This window comes from Peromyscus leucopus, chromosome 10 (assembly GCF_004664715.2).
Source record: "Peromyscus leucopus breed LL Stock chromosome 10, UCI_PerLeu_2.1, whole genome shotgun sequence".
Taxonomy (NCBI): domain Eukaryota; kingdom Metazoa; phylum Chordata; class Mammalia; order Rodentia; family Cricetidae; genus Peromyscus; species Peromyscus leucopus.
The window spans coordinates 59,581,892-59,601,235 of NC_051071.1; the positions used below are offsets into that span (position 1 = coordinate 59,581,892).

General features: G+C 46.4%; 1 protein-coding gene across 2 annotated transcripts in view; it reads right to left on the minus strand.

Annotated features, from left to right (window-relative positions):
- Window positions 1-19,210, minus strand: part of Txk (TXK tyrosine kinase) — a 63,921-nt gene extending 44,711 nt beyond the window's left edge. Inside the window, exons 1-3 of one of the 2 annotated variants that reach the window (XM_037209085.1) lie at window positions 19,000-19,210; window positions 1,676-1,860; window positions 200-302 (exon numbers count right to left, since the gene is read on the minus strand). In XM_037209085.1, coding sequence (XP_037064980.1) covers window positions 200-302; window positions 1,676-1,746 — 174 coding nt within the window. In that variant the 5' untranslated portion in view covers window positions 1,747-1,860; window positions 19,000-19,210. The remainder of the gene's footprint in view (window positions 1-199; window positions 303-1,675; window positions 1,861-18,999) is intronic. The other variant, XM_028864237.2, reaches the window with a different exon arrangement.
- Between the last annotated feature and the right edge of the window lie 134 nt (window positions 19,211-19,344).

Consider the following 19,344-nt stretch of genomic DNA (forward strand, 5'->3'; position numbering starts at 1 on the left):
CACTGTCTTGTTTCAACCTCTGTCTTTAATTCTAGTGGAGTAGGCTAGCGCAACTGAATTTTCCCCTCACTTTCTTCTAGAACATTTGTTGAGCTCTTACTGTATAACAGTCACGATTTGAATTTGTGGGCATGGCCACCGGCAGGACCTCCCTAGAGAGTGTGCCCGTGAGGGGACTCCCTGTGGAAATGATACTCACTTGTTTCTTGCTCTTCAGCTTGTCCAGCCATGGCCTGTGATGCTGGGAATCATTTTTTGAAGATTCTTCATTTCTGCTCAGGCTTATCTGTGTTCTCACTTGTCTAGCATTGAAAAGCAATCATTTTACAAACAATTGTTCATAAGGAGCATATTCCTAAATCCTTTAGATTCTTTCAGAGATAAGGCAATCTGTGTATCTTTAAAAAAAAAAAAAAAAAAAAAAAAAAAAAAAAAAAGTATCTTCCTAGTTCTAACTCCTTGAGCAAATTCTGAATTACAACTCTGAGGACTTTGTCTTCTGTATCCAGAAGTCAGAAAGGCAAAGGGAATTCAGAGTTGTTTTGAAATAAAATGGCAAGAATATGTCATATGCCCATAGTCTGATACTTTTGAGACGCCTAAAATTATAATCAATCCAACAAATGCATGCTCTGAGTCAGGCAGAGTGTAAGCACTTACCAGTTCATCCATATCACTATTGTTACACACGTGCAAGGTGAATGATTAAGAACACAAGTGTGACCCGGAGGTGGTGGCACACTCCTTTAATCCAGGTGCTCGGGAGATAGAAGCAGGCAGCTCTCTGAGAATTTGAGGCCAGCCTGAGACTACAGAGCAAGTTCCAGGACAGCCAGAGCTGTTACACAGAGAAACCCACTCTTGGGGGGAGGGGGAGACGGGGGGGGGGGGGGGAGACACAGGACGGGACACAAGTGTGCACCCTAGCTCCACCATTTCATAGTGTGGCTTCAGACAAAGCAAAGGGACCTCTCTAAGCCTTGGTTTTTCTCATCTATAAAGTGAGAATTATAAAGGAAAACACCATGGAAGGTTTTGAGAGCTGTGTGAATGAATACATGCAAATCTCTTCACACAGCGCTTATCAAATGGTTCCTGTCATGACGCTTTGATTTAATCCTAACGCGGTCACATACCGACTCACGGAGTGAGTGTTATAATGAAGACAGGATTCTTATGCTTAAGGGGAAACACATTACTGAGTGGAACACAGACATATAAAACAAACAAACAAATGATAAGGGCAGAACCCCGCCACAGTCTGCAGGAACACACGGAGGAAGAGACTGTATGCAGGGGGATGGAGGACCAGAGCACCCCTACAATTTGACTTACATCTTTTTTTGTTTGTTTGTTTTGTTTTGTTTTGTTTTGTTTTGTTTTTCGAGACAGGGTTTCTCTGTGTAGCTTTGCGCCTTTCCTGGAACTCACTTGGTAGCCCAGGCTGGCCTCGAACTCACAGAGATCCGCCTGGCTCTGCCTCCTGAGTGCTGGGATTAAAGGCATGCGCCACCACCGCCCAGCTTGACTTACATCTTTAAGAAAGCAAGCCGTTCAACGAGGACCCATTGGGAAAACGCTTCCCAGACAGAAAGCAAGAGACGCAGACAGGAGCCTCATCCAGACAGTCGAGCATGAACCCGTTTCCAAGAAATGGCCCTCGAAGCAGACTCACCTCTTTTGCACTGAGCAGCAACAGCAGCAGCAGAGAACAGACTGGAAGGTGCTGTCTGAAAAGGAGATCATTGTCAATGTTAGGAAGGCTCCGGCCCATGACAGCGCGCAGGGGAAGCTGGCTGTGCTCCGGACAAGAGCAGGGAACCATGAGTGTTCAGAAGCATGGGAACATCATGACATCTTCTGTAGTAAAAAAAAAAAACCAAAAAACTGTCACCAAAAAAAAAGTTCCTGGCACTCTGGCCAGTGTGGTTTCCCTTCTCAGGCTCCTCTCTCTGGCCTAGTTTTTGCATTTCCTCTCCGTGACCAATACATGGTCAGTACACACCTGATTTGCTCTTGTCGTGGCTAGTGTTGGCTATTAGTAGCCAAGAATGGGTTTCCAGAAACCGTGTTCTCCAAGGATCTCTATGAACAGGAGTTTTAAATTTGGCCCACCACAGTTTTTAGAAAGCTTTTAAAACAAAAAACTTCACTACAGGTAGCTGATGGACTTTAACTTTTTTGTTTTTGTTTTTTGTTTGTTTGTTTGTTTTTTCCGAGACAGGGTTTCTCTGTGTAGCTTTGCGCCTTTCCTGGAACTCGCTTTGGAGACCAGGCTGGCCTCGAACTCACAGAGATCCGCCTGCCTCTGCCTCTCGAGTACTGGGATTAAAGGCGTGTGCCACTACCGCCTGGCGAACTTTAACTTTTGCTGATTTTAAATTACATCAACCATCTCCCAGTCTATTATTTTTCCTAGTTCCCAATTAACAAGCCAACTAGTTTGCCATTACCCATGAACCCATTCCTGTTAATGGCTCAGACTCTTTCCCTAAGTGAGCAGGCTAACGGGCTCCCTGAACTCTTGGGAGGCCTTTCTTTCAGCTTTAATTTCCAAGTTGCCTCTCGATGAGACCCTTACATAGTAGCTATTTCTTTCCCATAGGTACAGGCTTGCAATGCAGACCTATCTGTAAATGAGGCCAGAACCTAGACCTCTTTCCTTAGCTCACAGTGAACTAACTGTGAACCTCCTGGTGGGGACTAACGGTTAATAGTCCAGTATGTCTCCTGGTCAGAGAGTTTCCTTGATCTGCTGGGGGCTCCTTCCATAATGCTACCTCCACATTACAACAGATAACACCCAGTTTTGCAGTTCTTGAGTCAGAGAGCACCAGGCTTATGAAAGACAGTTTGAGTGCAGAGACGTAAGTATTAGATTCATAACAAAGAATCTAGTTTTAGGGCTGGGGCTCTGGCTCTGCAGGTAAGAGCACTGGTTGCTCTTCCAGAGGAAAAGATTCGGTTCCCAGGGCCCACATGATAGTACACAACCATCTGGTATTCCAGTCCTCGGCCATGCGGCATACTCTTCAGGCCACTCCGGGCATCAAACACAAACATGGTACATATACATGCAGACAAAATACCCAGATACATAAATAAAATTAATAAAAATTAAACAATAGGGATTTGTTTTTTTTAAAAAAAGAATCTAGTCCTGCCTTTCCTCAGTTGCTTCCAAAGTGCTCAGTTTTTCTCAGGAAACTAAGGCCATGTTGGAGTGAGGCCCTCACTCTCTCCAGTGACTGGCATGGGTCTGACAGGCCACACCATGGCTCCTGTCTCCAAGCTCACCTTGCTGCTTCTTGCATGGTGATGAAGAGACCCTCACAGAGGATAAAACCACTGCCCTCATGAAAGCAGCTGCTGGCGTCAACATTGAACCCTGTGGGCCTGGTTGGTTTGCAAAGGCCCTCTCCAGTGTTGACAATGGGACCCTCACATACAGTGTGGGAGCTGGTGGAGCTGCTCCAACATCTAGTGCTCCAACAGCTAGTGCTCCTATGCATAGTGCTCCAACAGCTAGTGCTCCAATGACCAGTGCTCCAACAGCTAGTGCTCCAATGACCAGTGCTCCAACAGCTAGTGCTCCAACAGCTAGTGTTCTATGCATAGTGCTCCAAGAGTTAGTGCTCCTATTCCTAGTGCTCCAATGGCTAGTGCTCCAACAGCTAGTGCTCCAATGACCAGTGCTCCTATGCCTAGTGCTCCAACAGCTAGTGTTCTATGCATAGTGCTCCAAGAGTTAGTGTTCCTTTGCCTAGTGCTCCAACAGCTAGTGTCTTATGCATAGTGCTCCAACAGCTAGTGCTCCAGCTGCTAGTGCCTCACCAACCGAAGGTCTGGCCCCTATACTGCTGCTGCCCCAGTGAGGAGAAGAAAGCGAAAGACACGAATGAAGAACATGGTGACGACATGGGCTTCAGTCTTTTTTACTCAATGTCTTTTGAAATCTGTTCAATGAAATGCTGGACTCGTGGGAGAAGAGATGGTGGGAACCAGTCCTCACTATGAGCAAGCTGAGTTACTTTTCAAATAGAAGGTGCTCAGCAGCAGAGTCTAGAAATAACCCCAAATTCCTGGGGTTTTTCAAAAGTTCCATGTGGACAGAACCTGTTGCTGCTGCATTCTTCCCAGGCCACCACCAGTGAAAATTTGAGGAGCCATTTCTCCAATGAACGAGATTATTCCTCATTCTCTAACAATGTGACCAAAGGAATCAGTTCTGACTTTCAACCTGCCTGCTAACACCACTCTGATAGCTGTCACTACGCTAGGCAGGGCTCCCACAGGGAAGAGCATCTGCTGGGTGTGGTGTTCCATACCTCCAACTGTTGGGAGGCAGAGGCAGGTGGATCTCTGAGTTCAAGGCCAACCTGGTTTACATAGCAAGTTTTAAGCCATAAGGAGACCCTGTGTTTAAAAAAAAAAATTTGTGTGTGTGTGTGTGTGTGTGTGTATGTGTGTGTGCCCCCAAGGAGCATAGAAGATGGCATTGGATCTTCCGGAGCTAGAATTACAGACACTTATAAGCCACACAACATGGTGCTGGGAACTTAACTCTGACCCTCTGAGAGAGCATCAAGTACTCTCACCAACTGAACCAGTCCCGTCAAAGATCTACTCAGAAAGGTATCCATCACAAAGCCATAGATGGAGTAAAGGAACCACAGAGATAAGCAAGGTGCCCCCCTTAATTGCCCTTAATTGTCACTCCCCTGTGACTGTGAGAAAGAGAGAGAGCTAAGTGGGACAGAGCTCTCTCAGCTCACCAGTGCCGTGGTCTGAAGTTAAGGGGTGCAGACGGCTCCAAGCATTCCCTTACCTTCTCCTCCAGCCTTTGGTCAGTGCAATCCAACCAGAAATCGGAAGGTTTAGAATCATGTTACTCGAACCCTTCTGTATTCCCCTCAAAACCCTTGCCATGCCAAGGTAGAATGTAGCTTGAGAGGAAAGAATAGCTCCTCTCAAGCTACATTCTACCTAGGGGTAGAAGGACTGGAGAGATGGCTCAGTGGTTAAGAGCACTGGCTGCTCTTCCCGAGGTCCTGAGTTCAATTCCCAGCAACCACATGGGGGCTCCCAACCATCTGTAATGAGATCTGGTGCCTGCTTCTGCTGGGCAGGCAGAACACTGTACACCTAATAAAGAAAAAGGTAGGGATGGCTGGCCCATTTTGGAGGCTGGCTACCAGATTTAACCCCCTACCAGACCTGTATTCATGCAGTTGTAGATTTACATTTCTTGGATCCAGACTGAGCCATTGTGCAATCACTGAATTGCCAACACACTGGGCATACAGTTACCAACTCCGGTCTCCACCGTGGGTTAAAGTCCAGTCCCTGGCACACCCTTCGCCCCATGGCATTGCTGTTTATAACTTGCTCTGACTTAGTTACTTTCTCTTTTCCTCTCTTACAACCAAGATGCATCCGAAGGCTGAAAAATAAAACTCACTCCTGAGTCCTGTTACTAGGTTTTCAGGTCCTAGCTGCTTCTGTCAATTTTCATCAGCTTCGTATGATGTCTGTGTGAGCAAACTGCCAAAAAGAAAGAGACAGAGACAGACAGACCGACAGGCCACTCCTCGGAGGGAGGCTCCATTAGCCATTCAGAACTCCATCTGCTTTGGAGGAATGAGCCCATTTGGCGCTCTGACCCATTTACTTCATGGCTGCTGCGAGGCCTCATGAGCTCTGTGTCTGTCCCGTCTGGGGGACAATTAAGTAGAGGTTAAACAAATCAGGAAAGCAGGTCAGTACTGGATAGACGGTGGCAAAGTGCCGTGGCCAAGTTTGCTAAGAGGTATTCAAATTGAAAACTTTTGCCAAGCTTCCTCCTCCTGGATCACCGTTTTCTCCTTCTCATTAGACCAATGCTGTCAGGACAAACACTGGTCACTCAGCCACTGGTGCAGAACAAAGCCGATGGCCCTGCAGTATTTCCTACACCAGTTTTCCTCTGTCGGTGGTCAAATCTGGAAAGGAATAGCCTACACTTGTTGCTTCTGACTGCTCTATTTTCTCTTTCTTCTGAAAAACTGGTCTAAACATGGACACGCACCATGAAATCTGGTGGTTAGGTCTAAGTTCTCCTCTTGAGAGACCTATAGCGTGTGGCACAGTAACCTCTTAGGCTTGTTCTCAGTTTTCTCATCCACCTGCCTGGCCTCTTCAACTCGGACAGCCTCCAAAGTCTGTGATCTTTTTTTCTTTGTCTCATCCTCCCTTTGATTATTTCATTTCCTCCTGTGGCTTAAAGAGACTGTCCGTCAGCTCATGACACACAAATGCACAAGACCAGCCCAGTCCTAATGAACCGCAGCAGGGCTAGCTCAGTGGTAGAGCGCTTGCCTAGCAAGCGCAAAGTCCTGGGTTTGGTCCTTAGCTCTGAAAAATAAATAAATTAAAAAAATAAACTCTCATATTCCTCCTTTGGATGTCTAGTAGTCACCTTGACTGGCTGTGGAGATGAAATCGGAACTCCTATGCCCCCTCCCTTCCCCATCTTCCTCTACCCACCCTTCTCCATCTTGTCAGAAGCGGTCCCCTATTCCTGGTGGCCCAGGCCGATGACCTTTGAGTCATCCTTGACTCACCTCTTTCTCTCACACCCCAAGCCAATGTGGCAGGAAAGCACGTGCCTTGAAAAAAAATGGGGTTAGTGACACATATCTGTAATCCAGCACTTGGGGGTTTGAAGCAGGAGGACTGCTGTGAGTTCAAAGCCAACATGTGATACATAGTAAATTCAATGCAAGCCAGGACTACATAGCAAGACCCTGACTTAAATAGAGGGGGTACGTGTGTGTGTGTGTGTGTGTGTGTGTGTGTGTGTGTGTGTGTGTGTATCTCCAAGAATTTCAGTATTTCAGTTCAGGGTGATTAAAAAGTTCTAAAGATGAATCATGGTCAAGATTGTACAACAATGTGATTGTATTTAATGTTAGTGAAAATAGTTAAAACAATGTTCTTCAGAATATTGCTATAGCTTAGATCTTGACTATCTCACCATAGTCTGGGAAATGAAGGCCTGATTCTGCCTGTGGTATTGCTGAAGTCTACTGCAGTGGAGAGGAGGGATTCCAGGAGGAAACTGGGCGATTGGGAGCATATTCTTGGAGTAGATATTGGAACCTCAACTCTTCCTCTTCCTTTCTCTTTGTTTCTTGAAGCCAGGAGCCAAAATCAGCATTCCATCCTTTTAAGTTCTTTTGCTTAGGCTTTCTGTTACAGTAACAGAAAGCTGATTGACATACTTTTCCCCCAACAAATAACATCACACACACACACACACACACACACACACACACACACACACACACACAGCTCCCCCCCCCTCATCTGTTACTGCTGTAGTCAAACCTCTGTTATCTCATTGGCATCTTCCGATTTGTACCCTGACCCCTCTACAGTGTCTTCTCAGCACAACGGCCAGAGTAACGGTCTTTTTAAACCTGTCAGACCATGTTACTCCTTGTCTGCAAACTCCTCAGCGGCTCCCCATTTCACCAGAGTCATAGCCAACATCCTCACGGCAGCCTAGGGAGCCCTCCCTGATCTGGCCTCCTTTTGTCCCTCATCACTCCACCAGGCACCTGCGTACGTCCCTCCCATGCCCAGCCTCCCACAGGCTGCTCCTGGAGCTCACCAGGCCAGCTGTGGGGCAGACTCTTTGGTGTAGCCTCAAGTGTCATCCTTCAGGGTCTGCAGCGCCAAGGCCCTGCAATCCCTCCAAGTCTTCGCTCAAATCTCCCCTCGTCAGTGGAAGTAGGGTGTCAACTCTTACTGCCTAGTGCATGCGCCACGCTGGAGCTTCTTATTCTGCTCATTTCTTTTCTTTCTTTCTTTTTTCCTTTCTTCCTTCCTTTCTTTCTTTTTTGAGACAGGGTTTCTCTGTGTAGTTTTGGTGCCTGTCCTGGGTCTCACTCTGTAATCCAGGCTGGCCTCGAACTCACAGAGATCCACCTGGCTCTGCCTCCAGAGTGCTGGGATTAAAGGCGTGCACCACCATTGCCCGGCTTCTTACTCTGTTCTCCCTTCTTGCTTTCCTTTCATGGGTTTTTTCTTTTTTTAACATACTATACAATTTCCTTTTTTTTTTTTTTAAACTTTCTGCCTTCCTTTAGAATGTAAACAGATTTTTATCTCTTTAGCTTATAGTTATTTCCCAAGAGACTAGAACAATTCTTCAGAAAAAAAGATGAGTGGTAAATATTTTGGGGTATGTGAATGGGGCCTCAAATTACAATCTTGCCAAGAACGTATTTTTGGAGGGTTGCGAACTGTCCTTGGGGACAGAGTAGTCAGATCCCGTAGGAGACAACAGGCCTGAGGACAGAGAGGATTAGGTTAGGAAAGTCTTTGAAGGAGAGGATGTTCAGCCCGAGGCCTCTCCCCTTGCAGTAGCGGGCTGTAAATAGTAGAGAGGAATGATGAACTAGACCAAAGTACAGCTGACTGTGCTCAGCCTGAAAACAACCACAATGCTGTGGCCAGGTGTGCTTAGGACCTCATTTTCTAAATACGACCTAAAATATTTAATATAATCAACGCTAAGAATAGTCACTTTACATTGTTTCTGTGTTTTCCTATTACCAAAATGTTTAAATTTTTAAAATCTATAAATGAAAAGGAGACGAACCCAGAAATTCAAACAAGATCATGATTAGATTAGGCAGCTGTTCTAGGACCTTGTACATACGTATGATTTTTAGTGGTACATAGGAACAGGTTTTATTTCTCTAATTCATTCACCGTCTTATGCTTTTATGATCCAGAATTTTTGTCTTCTCCATTACCCTCAATGAGAAACCCACCTACTGTTTCTCCTCCCTGATCTTCTCATGTCTGTCTGTAAGGCCACCATGTCTGTCTGTCAGGTCATCACAGAAACCTATGGCTCTTTTCAAGACCCGTCCTGGGCACCAGTCTGTTCCCATCCTCTACAGCCAATCAGCCACCAGTTGGTTCCCATCCTCTACAGCCAATCAGCCACCAGTCTGTTCCCATCTTGTATAGCCAATCGGCCACCAGTCTGTTCCAGCTTCTCAGCTTTTCCTTTCTCTTCCATCTTGACATCCACCTTGTTCCAACTTTCATCCAGTCACACACACATTTGTGCATCCATTCATCTGCTCTTCCCATGACCCTATGGAAAAGGGAGCACTGTACAGACATGGCGCATGAGTCATAGGGAGGGTATGTGAGAACAAACAGGAACAACATACCCTGCAAGATAATGGGAGAGCAAAGGAGCAAAGCAGGAACAACAGATCTTACAGGTTAAGAGTTCTCTTTGCAGGCAGGTCAGTTGAGAGCAAGTCCCTGATTGTCCTGTGTTAACTCCTTGCAAGTTAAGGCTTCTATTTGTAGTTAAGAATAAGTCCCTGTTGTCCTGTGTTAAAATCTAGTTAAAGAATAAGTTCCTGTTTGTCCTGTGTTAAGTCATTGCAAGATAAGGCTTCTGTTTGTAATTAAGAAGTTCCCGTTTCTTCGATCTGCTGTAAGCGGCTTGCGTCCTCATCACATGATGCACATCCTCCCCCTTCTTCCTCCGCTTTCACTGTATCTTTCTAACAACGTGGAACAGCCGACTCTCGCCCCTGTGAACACCTTCTCTCTCCTACAAATGGGACTTCAAGAGGCCAGCTGGGGCTGCTCTCTCAAGTCCCAATTTAGGGTGAGACAGCTGGCTGGCCAGCCCCGGGTGCACCCCAAAATACAGCTTGCTTTAATTGTGCAGTGGTGGATTCGGTCTTCTCTCCTCGCAATTCTCAGGTTTAGCAGCTACTCCCTCTACTGAGCTCCTTCACGGAGATCCAGGATCGGAAGCTACTTTGTACCTGACATTTGTACCTGACTCTCCGGTCTTTGCCCTGCGTTGTCTCTCCTAGTCATTCTGCAGTCCCTAAGGCAGCCTCTGCCAGCAGCCCTTCATCTTCACTAAGACTCCCTCCTTCCACTGTCAAGGCTTCTTCTCCATTTGGCTTTGTGTCCACTAATTCCCACTGCGTCCCCGTCTCCCACTTGTTCTCGGAGATTCTTTGAACACTTCTGAAAAGACCTCCCGTTACAATCCACTCCCATCTTTTTTTTTTTTTTGTGTGTGTGTGTGTGTGTGTGTGTGTGTGTGTGTGTGTGTGTCTTCCCAAAGCACACATCATCTGTCATGGCCTGTGCTGCAAAGTTAGGCCCCACTCTAGTCGGTCATCTCTTTATGTGGGCTCCGCTTCTCTCGGGTATCTCAACCTCTCCGTTATCTCCATTTCCCTCCGACGGTTCTTCACTGTGGTGGGCTTCCCTGTTTACCGTGCTTGGCACCCCTCGTGCATACAAGATGCACGTAGCAACAAGGCCTCCTCCTTTCTGACACCCATACCACTATCACCCTCCAGTTGTGAAAACCAAAACATTTCCACACGGTATAAAATGTCCCCCGGGGGTAAAAATTATCCTAAGTTGAAATCAACTGTGTTTACACTTTTTATAAGTCCTTCTGTTTCAAGGGACTGTATCCTCCACTTTGCTTTTTCATAGCATCTGATCAGTACCTGACACAGAGTAAGAGTTCAGTAACTGCTCAATAGGACCTGGCTGGTTTTCTCACCATTGCAGTAGCCCTGTTGATAGGAATTCCAACCACACCCCCATGGTCCTGCATGCCCGGCAGGACACTTAGTCATCTGTGCCTAGTCATTTCCAGGTCATACGTCCTACGTACCCCAGACCCCATGGCTACGTGGTCACGTAATCGCATGGACGTGACCACATGATCTATGCGCATGTGTGGAATAGCCACATGAGCCTGTGTGCACAGGTGTGTCCTGGCCTTTATAAGACCATGTTCCCCGACTCTCTTTTTCCTATGTGTCCTTCCACAGACCTGAACAGCTATCCCTTTCTCCTTGTCTTGATAAAAGTCTTGTTAGAGAATTCTGTCATGTTTCGTGACTTTCCCTTGGGGGTAAGAGTGCCACTAAAATATCATCACCTGTCATATATGATCTTATGCCTTGATGCTGCTCACAGAGACCACTGTGCTAACTAGGACCTTTGACAAGGTGATCATGCGGAACAGCAAAGCTGAAGGAGAATTTGGGGACTGTTAGCTAGCATCTGTGTTGGGCCACAAGCCTAAGACTTCATCCCAGATTTACTAAAAAAACAAAGTCAAGAAAAGCTTATCCAAAATTAAGCATGGAGGCTGGTCTGGAAGTAGTGGGTTATCATCTAAAATCAGGCATTGAATCATGAAATGCTCAAGAGATTTATTTCAGTGATACCCATTTTTTATTCCGATTAGCATATGGGGTCAAGGGAGACATGATTGATCCATTATCTTATAGCAAAGAGATGATTCTTGACAACTAATCAAGAGCTTCATTTGGAGGTAATAAACAAAACTAATACAACCTATCTTCTAGGAATGACTGGTCCCAACTTCTACCAACATGTCCCTTATCATATACCTGGCTACGTGTGTATATTACTACACTCTCCACTCGTTTATGCTTAACTGACTCACTTATTGCTCTCACGTTGAGATAGGTTCTATTATTTTATGATAAGATGGTTGTTCATTGTCAACTTAACTAGGTTTAGAACACCATGGGGATTGGTGAGGTCCACCTTTAGGTGTATCTCTGAAGATGCTTCTAGAGAGGATTAACTGTAAGAGTTAAGATCTACACTGAATGCACATGGCACCATCCCATAGGCTAAGGACCCAGACAGAATGAAAGGAGAAAAGGCGGGAAGCCAGCCAATCATCGTCGTTCCTTCTTCCTACTTCCTGTTTGGCTATGAAGAAACCAGTGTTTCTCCACAACAGGCTCCTGCTACCAAGATCTTCTGCCCAAGTCTATGAGCACAAGTATTCAAGGAACTGTGATCCAAGACGAGCGCTTCCTCCCTTAAGTTCCCTAGGTCAGGTGTCTTGGTCACAGCAAAGCAAACGTAATGGACATACATGGAGATAACAGGACCAGGCTCAACATTCCAGACAAACAGAGTCATCGAAAGGTTCAGCACTTTGTCCAGTTACAGAGCAGCTGAGCCAGAATTTAAGCCCAGAGAGTATCTATCCTCAGTCCACGAGCATAACAATAAAACAGTCCTGACGGAGGAGATTAAGACAGCAGAGAGGAAGCATCTTCTACTTAAGAGAAGTCACAGTCTCAGTTTTCCCCACCAGTTCCCTAGAACTCAGTCAGCTCTTATTCACCAAACTTAAGGTAAACACCGGGCAGATGTGGTCTCCTCTAAAGACGGATGGAGGAAGAGGGCTGAGGAAGTCAGCAAGTCAGCGGATCCTCAGCACCCACAGCTCCTCTTGTTTGAGCCCCGCCTGGCCCCTGACTGAGAGAAGATGCTTCCATGCATCTCTCCTTGCTTAACTGACTCACTTATTGCTCTCACATTGAGATAGGTTCTATTATTTTATGATAAGATGGTTGTTCATTGTCAACTTGACTAGGTTTAGAACACCATGGGGATTGGTGAGGTCCACCTTTAGGTGTGTCTCTGAAGATGCTTCTAGAGAGGATGAACTGTAAGAGTTAAGATCTACACTGAATGCACATGGCACTATCCCACATTCTCTGGAGTTTATTCTGGGTAAAGTTCTCCATGGCCAATGCAGAGGCCTAGAGTGGGTGCTGTGGTGAGAGGTTCTTACAAGGTTTGTGAACCTGACTCCTGTACCGGTCAGGACTAACAGAGAGGTTGGTGTCAAGGAATTGGCTCCTGTGACCTTAGAGGCCAGCACGTCCAACGCCTATGGGCAGGTCGCTCAGGAGCTAGTTTGAGCCTAAAGGCAGTTGACAGACAGAATTCCTTCTTGCTCAGGACTGGTCCATTTCATCTATCAAGGCCTTCCTGTGTGAGGCTAACATTACCACAGAGGATAAACCTCTCTCATTTAAAATCCACCCATTTAAATATTAATCTCGCCAAAGACACTCACAGAAACAGTCAGGATATTTGAACAGATTTTATCCAGGTACCGTGGCCCAGCCATGATGACCCACAGCCTTAGCAATCACGGCACTTTAGACACAGAGCCTGGTAGGCAACCCAGTGAGTGAAGTGCATGCTCTTTAAGCCCAAAGACCTGAGTTCAATTCCTGGAAACGGTTCAACAAGTGTGCCATGGCGCGTGCACGTGCCCACACAGACATCGTTTATACACAATAAAAATAATAAATAGAATGTAACAACAAATAGATAAGCACATTTTAAAACATACAACTCTGAAAGAGAGAGAGAGAGATCACAATGTTGGCCTGCAGGCAGGTCTATCCTGTAGGACCAGATCGCCCCGAGTTCACTGAACCCCAGGTCACAGCTGCACACCACCAGTACAAGTTTCCACCTGGCTTTACTTTTGTTCTCTTCTGCAGCCTGGAATTTGGGAGAAGGGCTTTTCAAAAATACGATTTCTCCTCATTCAGTAGCCAAGACGATTGTCTGTACATGAAAGTACAGCCTACCCAGCTGTTGCTTTAGTTAGGAAAAGGTTCTGGCCTATTTCTCCCCAAATCAAATGCAGTTGTGAGCAAAGAAGCCAACCTCCGTCTGTTCATAGACCGGCCCCTATGCCACCACTAATGCAAGCAAACCGCTGCCTCCCAACAACCACCTCTGAGGGAATGAGCCTGGGAGACAAGCACCTCCTCGTGGGTCCTTGCTTGGCCCACGTCCCCAGAACTCTAGACACATTTATTAAATATTAACATCCTGGACCAAAATTTGCCCAACACAGATGCCACTGATCATTGGATTCATGGGCGTTTTCTACTTCCAGTATCCAGGTCTTCAGGGAGAGGGAGTGAATTGGTGAGCTCCCTTTTACACACACACACACACACACACACACACACACACACACACACACACACTCCTGATTACAATCAGTGTCCTTTGGCAATGAACCTGCAGAGGGAAAGCTTGTAGCAAATTCCCAGTTTGGACAGGAACTCATCCACATCAAGGGCTTTTGCCAGAAGCACAAAAGGTCCCAGCAGTGGACAGTGGTTGTTTGCTTGCTGGAAGGTCCTGTAGGAAGGACACTTAGAACTGAGAGTTTTCACAGGAACCCAGCCTTCTCCCTCAGGTTTATATCTACATTGTTTTTCCCATCCACTTCTTAATTCCCCAACAAATATCCTTAACAGTATGCCGTGTGCCAACAAATTAGAAGAAAGGCCATCCTATCCAGACATAATCTCTGTAACCTTTCCATCCTGGAAAATCTCTCCTAGGCTAAAGTAAGAACGATTTATTACCTGTCCATCCTTCTTCTATCTGGGATGGGTGCTTGCCTGAGGACCTCCTTCCGCCCTGGAGGCTCACAGCGGCCACAACAGAGCTCTGAGTTGAAACAGGCTTCCTTCCACCAGGGAGGCAGGGAGGGAGGGAAGAGCATAATTTCCCAAAGCGATACCTAGCGTCACCTCTGGGCAGGTAAAGCCATGGTGATGAAAAGCCTTTGCCCAGGCTGCCTGGGAAGCTGTTGCTGTGTTCTCGGTTTCTGAGATTTACCAGGAAGGTCTCAACTTAGCTGCTGGCATGGGCAGTGTTGGGTTTCTTCTGGATCAGTGCCTCCGATGAGACTCGTTCCTGCTCAGTGTGGGCAACATAGTAACTGGCAGGTGGCTGGCTAGTGATTCTTTTTTCCCTTGAAAACAGATTTAAAAGTTACTCAGTTTCAGGAGTTGCCTGAGCCAAACATTGAGAGCTGTGGGAATGAAACCTGGTGAGTTCTGTGGCCCAGGATGAGCAGAAGGGAATTTTTTTAATTTTGAAACAGTGTCATTTTATGTAGCCCTGACTGTCCCAGAATTCACCAGGTTGGCTTTGAACTCACAAAGCTCTGCCTCTGCCTTCCAAGTGCATGGATTAAAGGTGTATGCCATCATATCCTTCTCAGAACGGACACTCTTAAATTCACTATGAGCCAGGAATTGCCTCTCCCCAACCCCACCAACCCCACACCCCACCAGGAGTTTACAGATAAGCCAAACTTCTCCCTCTGCCACAAAAGTCTAGCACTAGATCCTTGTCTCAGGGCCTTTGGGGACAGACACATTTTAACTGAGTGGACGGTTGGTTTGAGAAGCTCAACACTGGTAGCTTTTCTCCACTTTCCTGAATGTCAAACCAAGAACACACACTCTCGGGAAGGTGCGAGGTGATGGGCTGAGGTTTTCGCATGGATGTTTATCCAACTTTAAAAAGCTACTCTTTATTCTAAGTTTATGTTCTTTGTGCATTTGGGCATTAATTATCCCATGTGTGTGCCTAGGTGCCTTTTGTTGTTTGGTTGTTCCTTTATGGAGTCAGTCTCCTCAAGTAGGCCAGGGTGGTCTTGAACTCTAGATCCTCCAACCTTTGCCCCCCCCACCTCACCCCCCCCACCAAATGCTGGATGACAGGTTTATACTACCATACTTGGTACCTTTCTAAAAATTGATGGTCACCTGAGATATTACTTTTTTTTCCTAAATACATTGGCTGAGAAGGAAAGACATCTCTGTAATAGACCCCACACTGCCTTGTTTTCTTTTAGACTGAAATTTTGGTTACATTGGAGGATTCCACAGTAGGAGAAAGACAAACTGGGTCCAGAAACAGACACATTTGGGTAGATGATAAGAATGGTCCTTGGCCTGTCCTGAGCCTGACCTGTATCGTTGCTATGGAAGGAGTATAAAGAAGACTCTAGCAGGGCGTTGGTGGCACACTCCTTTAATCCCAGCGCTCGGGAGGCAGAGCCAGGTGGATCTCTGTGAGTTCGAGGCCAGCCTGGTCTACAGAATGAGATCCAGGACAGGCACCAAAACTACACTGCGAAACCCTGTCTTGAATAAAGAAAGAAGAAGAAGAAGAAGAAGACTCTAGAAACCTGAGAATGTGGACGGCCGTATGGAGCAGGAGGAGATATTCCAGGGAGCAAAGGGTGCTATGAGGAAAGGCTGTGAGTCTTCCACAGAAGGATGGCATATGTGTTTCCCAGCTGTGAGTAGCCCCCCCTCCCGCCCCGTACCCCTCAAAAGACATTCACAGAAGCAAGTGTTCTTACTCTTGAGCTACATACATCCCCTATCCCTGGTTCTGGTTGAGACCAAGCCTCACGTAGGCCAAGTTGGCCTGGAACATCCTTCTCCCGGGTGTGCCCAGCTGTTTGAAGAAATGCTGATCCCTTCCAGGTAATGAGGCCACGTGAGCTGGACTCTGCAGGCATCTTACACACAATCTCTCTCCTCTGTCCCACACCTCAAGGTCCTATTTCCTAGAACTGTATTGTCTGTGGCCCACAGTTCACAGGCTCACAGATCGCTTACTGGACAGCTTGTGAAGTGAAAAAAAATGGCTAGACTGAGCCACAGAGCACCTGGGCCCTGGACCACAAGCTGAACTACCCGATTCTGTGTGGGCAGGGAAGGAGGATGAGACTGACCAGGCGGGCTCTTCACTGGAGCTATGAGATATGCAGATCTGCACCCAAGAAGGCCTGGAAGCCTCACAGAGGTAGCTACAAACTGACCACAATCACCATTTTTATACATGTTAGTTGAGGGGGGAGGGGGGGAACATGACATTATTCCAAGACAAAAGGAAACACAGACATAGTGTTTTTGTGCCTATTTTAACACCCCGTCTGTGGGTGAGAAAGAGCATCAGCTCCAGCAGAGGCCAAGCGCAGTGGAGGCAAACCCGCTGGTTTTTGATCTGTGGCCCTCCCTGCCCTCGCCGCTACATACATTTCCTATTTCTGAGACTCAGCTCTGGCAGGGATCTAATTACGCTTTCAGGACGGCTTTGTTGCTGTGGACCAGTTGTTCCCTGACAGCTCAGCAGGGTCCCGGTGGCTCAAGGTCTCTCTGAAGCTGCAGTCACAGCAGGCTCGCCTGCCCCCGAAGCTAGAAAACTGCTTGCAAGTTCCCTTCCAAGCCACCGGCAGGGCAGCTGATGATCCAAGGGGCAGAGAGGCTGGAGACAGCCAGAGAGGGGAACTGCTTCTTTCAGCACCAAGTCTCAGAGGTGACATTGCATTGTTCTCAAATATTCTAGTTAAGAGAAGTAAAGCCCTACATCAGCTTCCTAAGAAGAGGGGTTGATTGCTCACGGGCAGAACTACCTGGAAGTAGATCTCACCAGAGGCCAGCTTAGAGAATGCCTGCCCCAGCCACCCTGCTTAGCTTCATTCATATCAGTAATCATGGGTCATTAGCTTTGCAGGGTTGGCGTGATAGGATGTTCTGGTCATCATTTTTCTTTCTACTTTACAACTTGGGGACAATAAAAAGACAGGGAAAAAAATAGATGAAAAGTATTCCAGAAGAGATAAGTTTTCCTAATCCTCGGCCATTGCACGAGGATCTTGGCATCTCCATAAATGTCTGCGCTGAGTCTGTTCTTGTGGTAACTTAGTTGCTAAACATGCTGGCAATTCCAACCACACTTCACTTAAATGTAACTTCATTGGAGCCGTGTTCTTGGCCCCTGTACAGAATCTGCAATCATTTCCATCTGATCAAAATCCCACCCTACACAACTACCTCCTCTTCCAGCAGCCTGTGACTCCTGGTTGCCATGACAGCCAATGTGTTTGGTAAACGATTGGCAAATACAAACAAGCATCCTTAAGTTCAATATACCCTGGAGCATGCTTGGTATTTCCTTGTCAACGGTAAATACTCAATATTTCACCCAGAAGGAAACAGAGCATCGCTTAGCTGTGGCTTATGGCAGAAGGAAACAGCTGATTCTTCCCAGCCACTCAGACTACCAGACGCTGGATGATACAGGGAAACTGCATTAAAAGCATCCCTTTAAAGGCCAAGGGGAATGATCATGAAAGACCCCACAGAGAGCTAGTCTTCCGCTTCATCCCTAGACATCCTAGACATTGTCTCAGCCCCTACAACCACTTTCCATGTCGCCAGGCCTTTCCTGGTATAATGTATGGCCTTCCCCTAGTTCTGACCTCCGGAGAAACGACGGGGGCCTTTAACATTCCATATTCTGTCGCTGCTCAGTGTGCTCTGCTTTTGGGGAGGTGGGGGCATGTGACGATTCTTTGTAGCTTTCTCTGCTTGTTCCTATTACTGATAACAGGAAGCCTTTTGTTTTATTTTTTGTTTTTTTGTTTTGTTTTGTTCTGTTTTTGTCTTAGTCTGCAAATCATATTCAGGAAGGAACACCTAGAATAGCATGTGCTTGTTTTTATAAATCCTACCTATGTGTGTGGGGGGTCCTAACAAGGTGCTGTGGCTTAAAGAGAGACATCAAACTCACAATCCATTCTCCCTGATGCCCGCTAAAAATCAGAATTGTGGCCTAATCTGAAACGACTGAGTTCTGCTAATGTTTGATTCCAAAGGCCATCTAGAATTAAAATCAGAGACGGTCTTTTTCTTCCATTTTAAAAACTATATACATTAAGAAGCCTCTCTGGGTCTCATAGTTAAGTTAGTGCATGTTTCTAAAAATTGTGGTGGAGCTTTAAGAGCAACTCTCAAATTAACTTGAGGATGCGTTTGCCATTTTTAACCTATTATTTCCTCATGATATCTAGGGGAGGGGGCAGAAAGGGAGTCCTCACATTGTAGACTTGCTCAGACAACCAAGTTGCCAATGGTGACCTGTCAAAACTGAGGCAAAACAGAACAAGTTTGGTCTCCTGGCCTTCAACTCTGAGCTCTTTATCAGTCTAGAAACAAACACAGCACATCACACTGACTGCATTTCCACACATGGAAGTACCTTTTTTTTTTTTCTTTGCTACTTTAATTTATGTTCTCAATTCTCAAACATATTTTATCCAAAGACAGTGGCTGTTTAAATAAGTCACAAAATCCTGTCACTACATCTGGAGAAATGATATCTTCAAGATTTCACAAGTTCCATGTTTTAGCAAAAGCCTCCCCTCCTGTTCAAGACTCGGGAAGACGCCCATCCACATGAAATGGCGAAGCCCATCTTACTCACAAGAGGACAGAATCATGGCTGTCCCGCCGCCTGGGCCCACACAGAAGGCTTGGGTCTCCAGCCGAGTTCCCACTCACAGCAACACATCTTTCGACTGAGAGCGTCGTTGGCTGTGACGTTTCTCGCAGGCAAAGTTTACCCCACCTATTTTCCTGTTCTGAAACCTCAGAGAAGTGTGTGAATGACAACCCAGTGGCCTACATAAGAAAGTTCAGAACTCGGTATCCACATCTGAGATGTTTGCTAGCACTTCCTCATGCCTAGATGTGTGGGTGTGTCTTGAAAACACTTTGAAGAAATCACAGAATTTTGGTAAAGGGGACTTTAAAAATGATCAACTCAAGC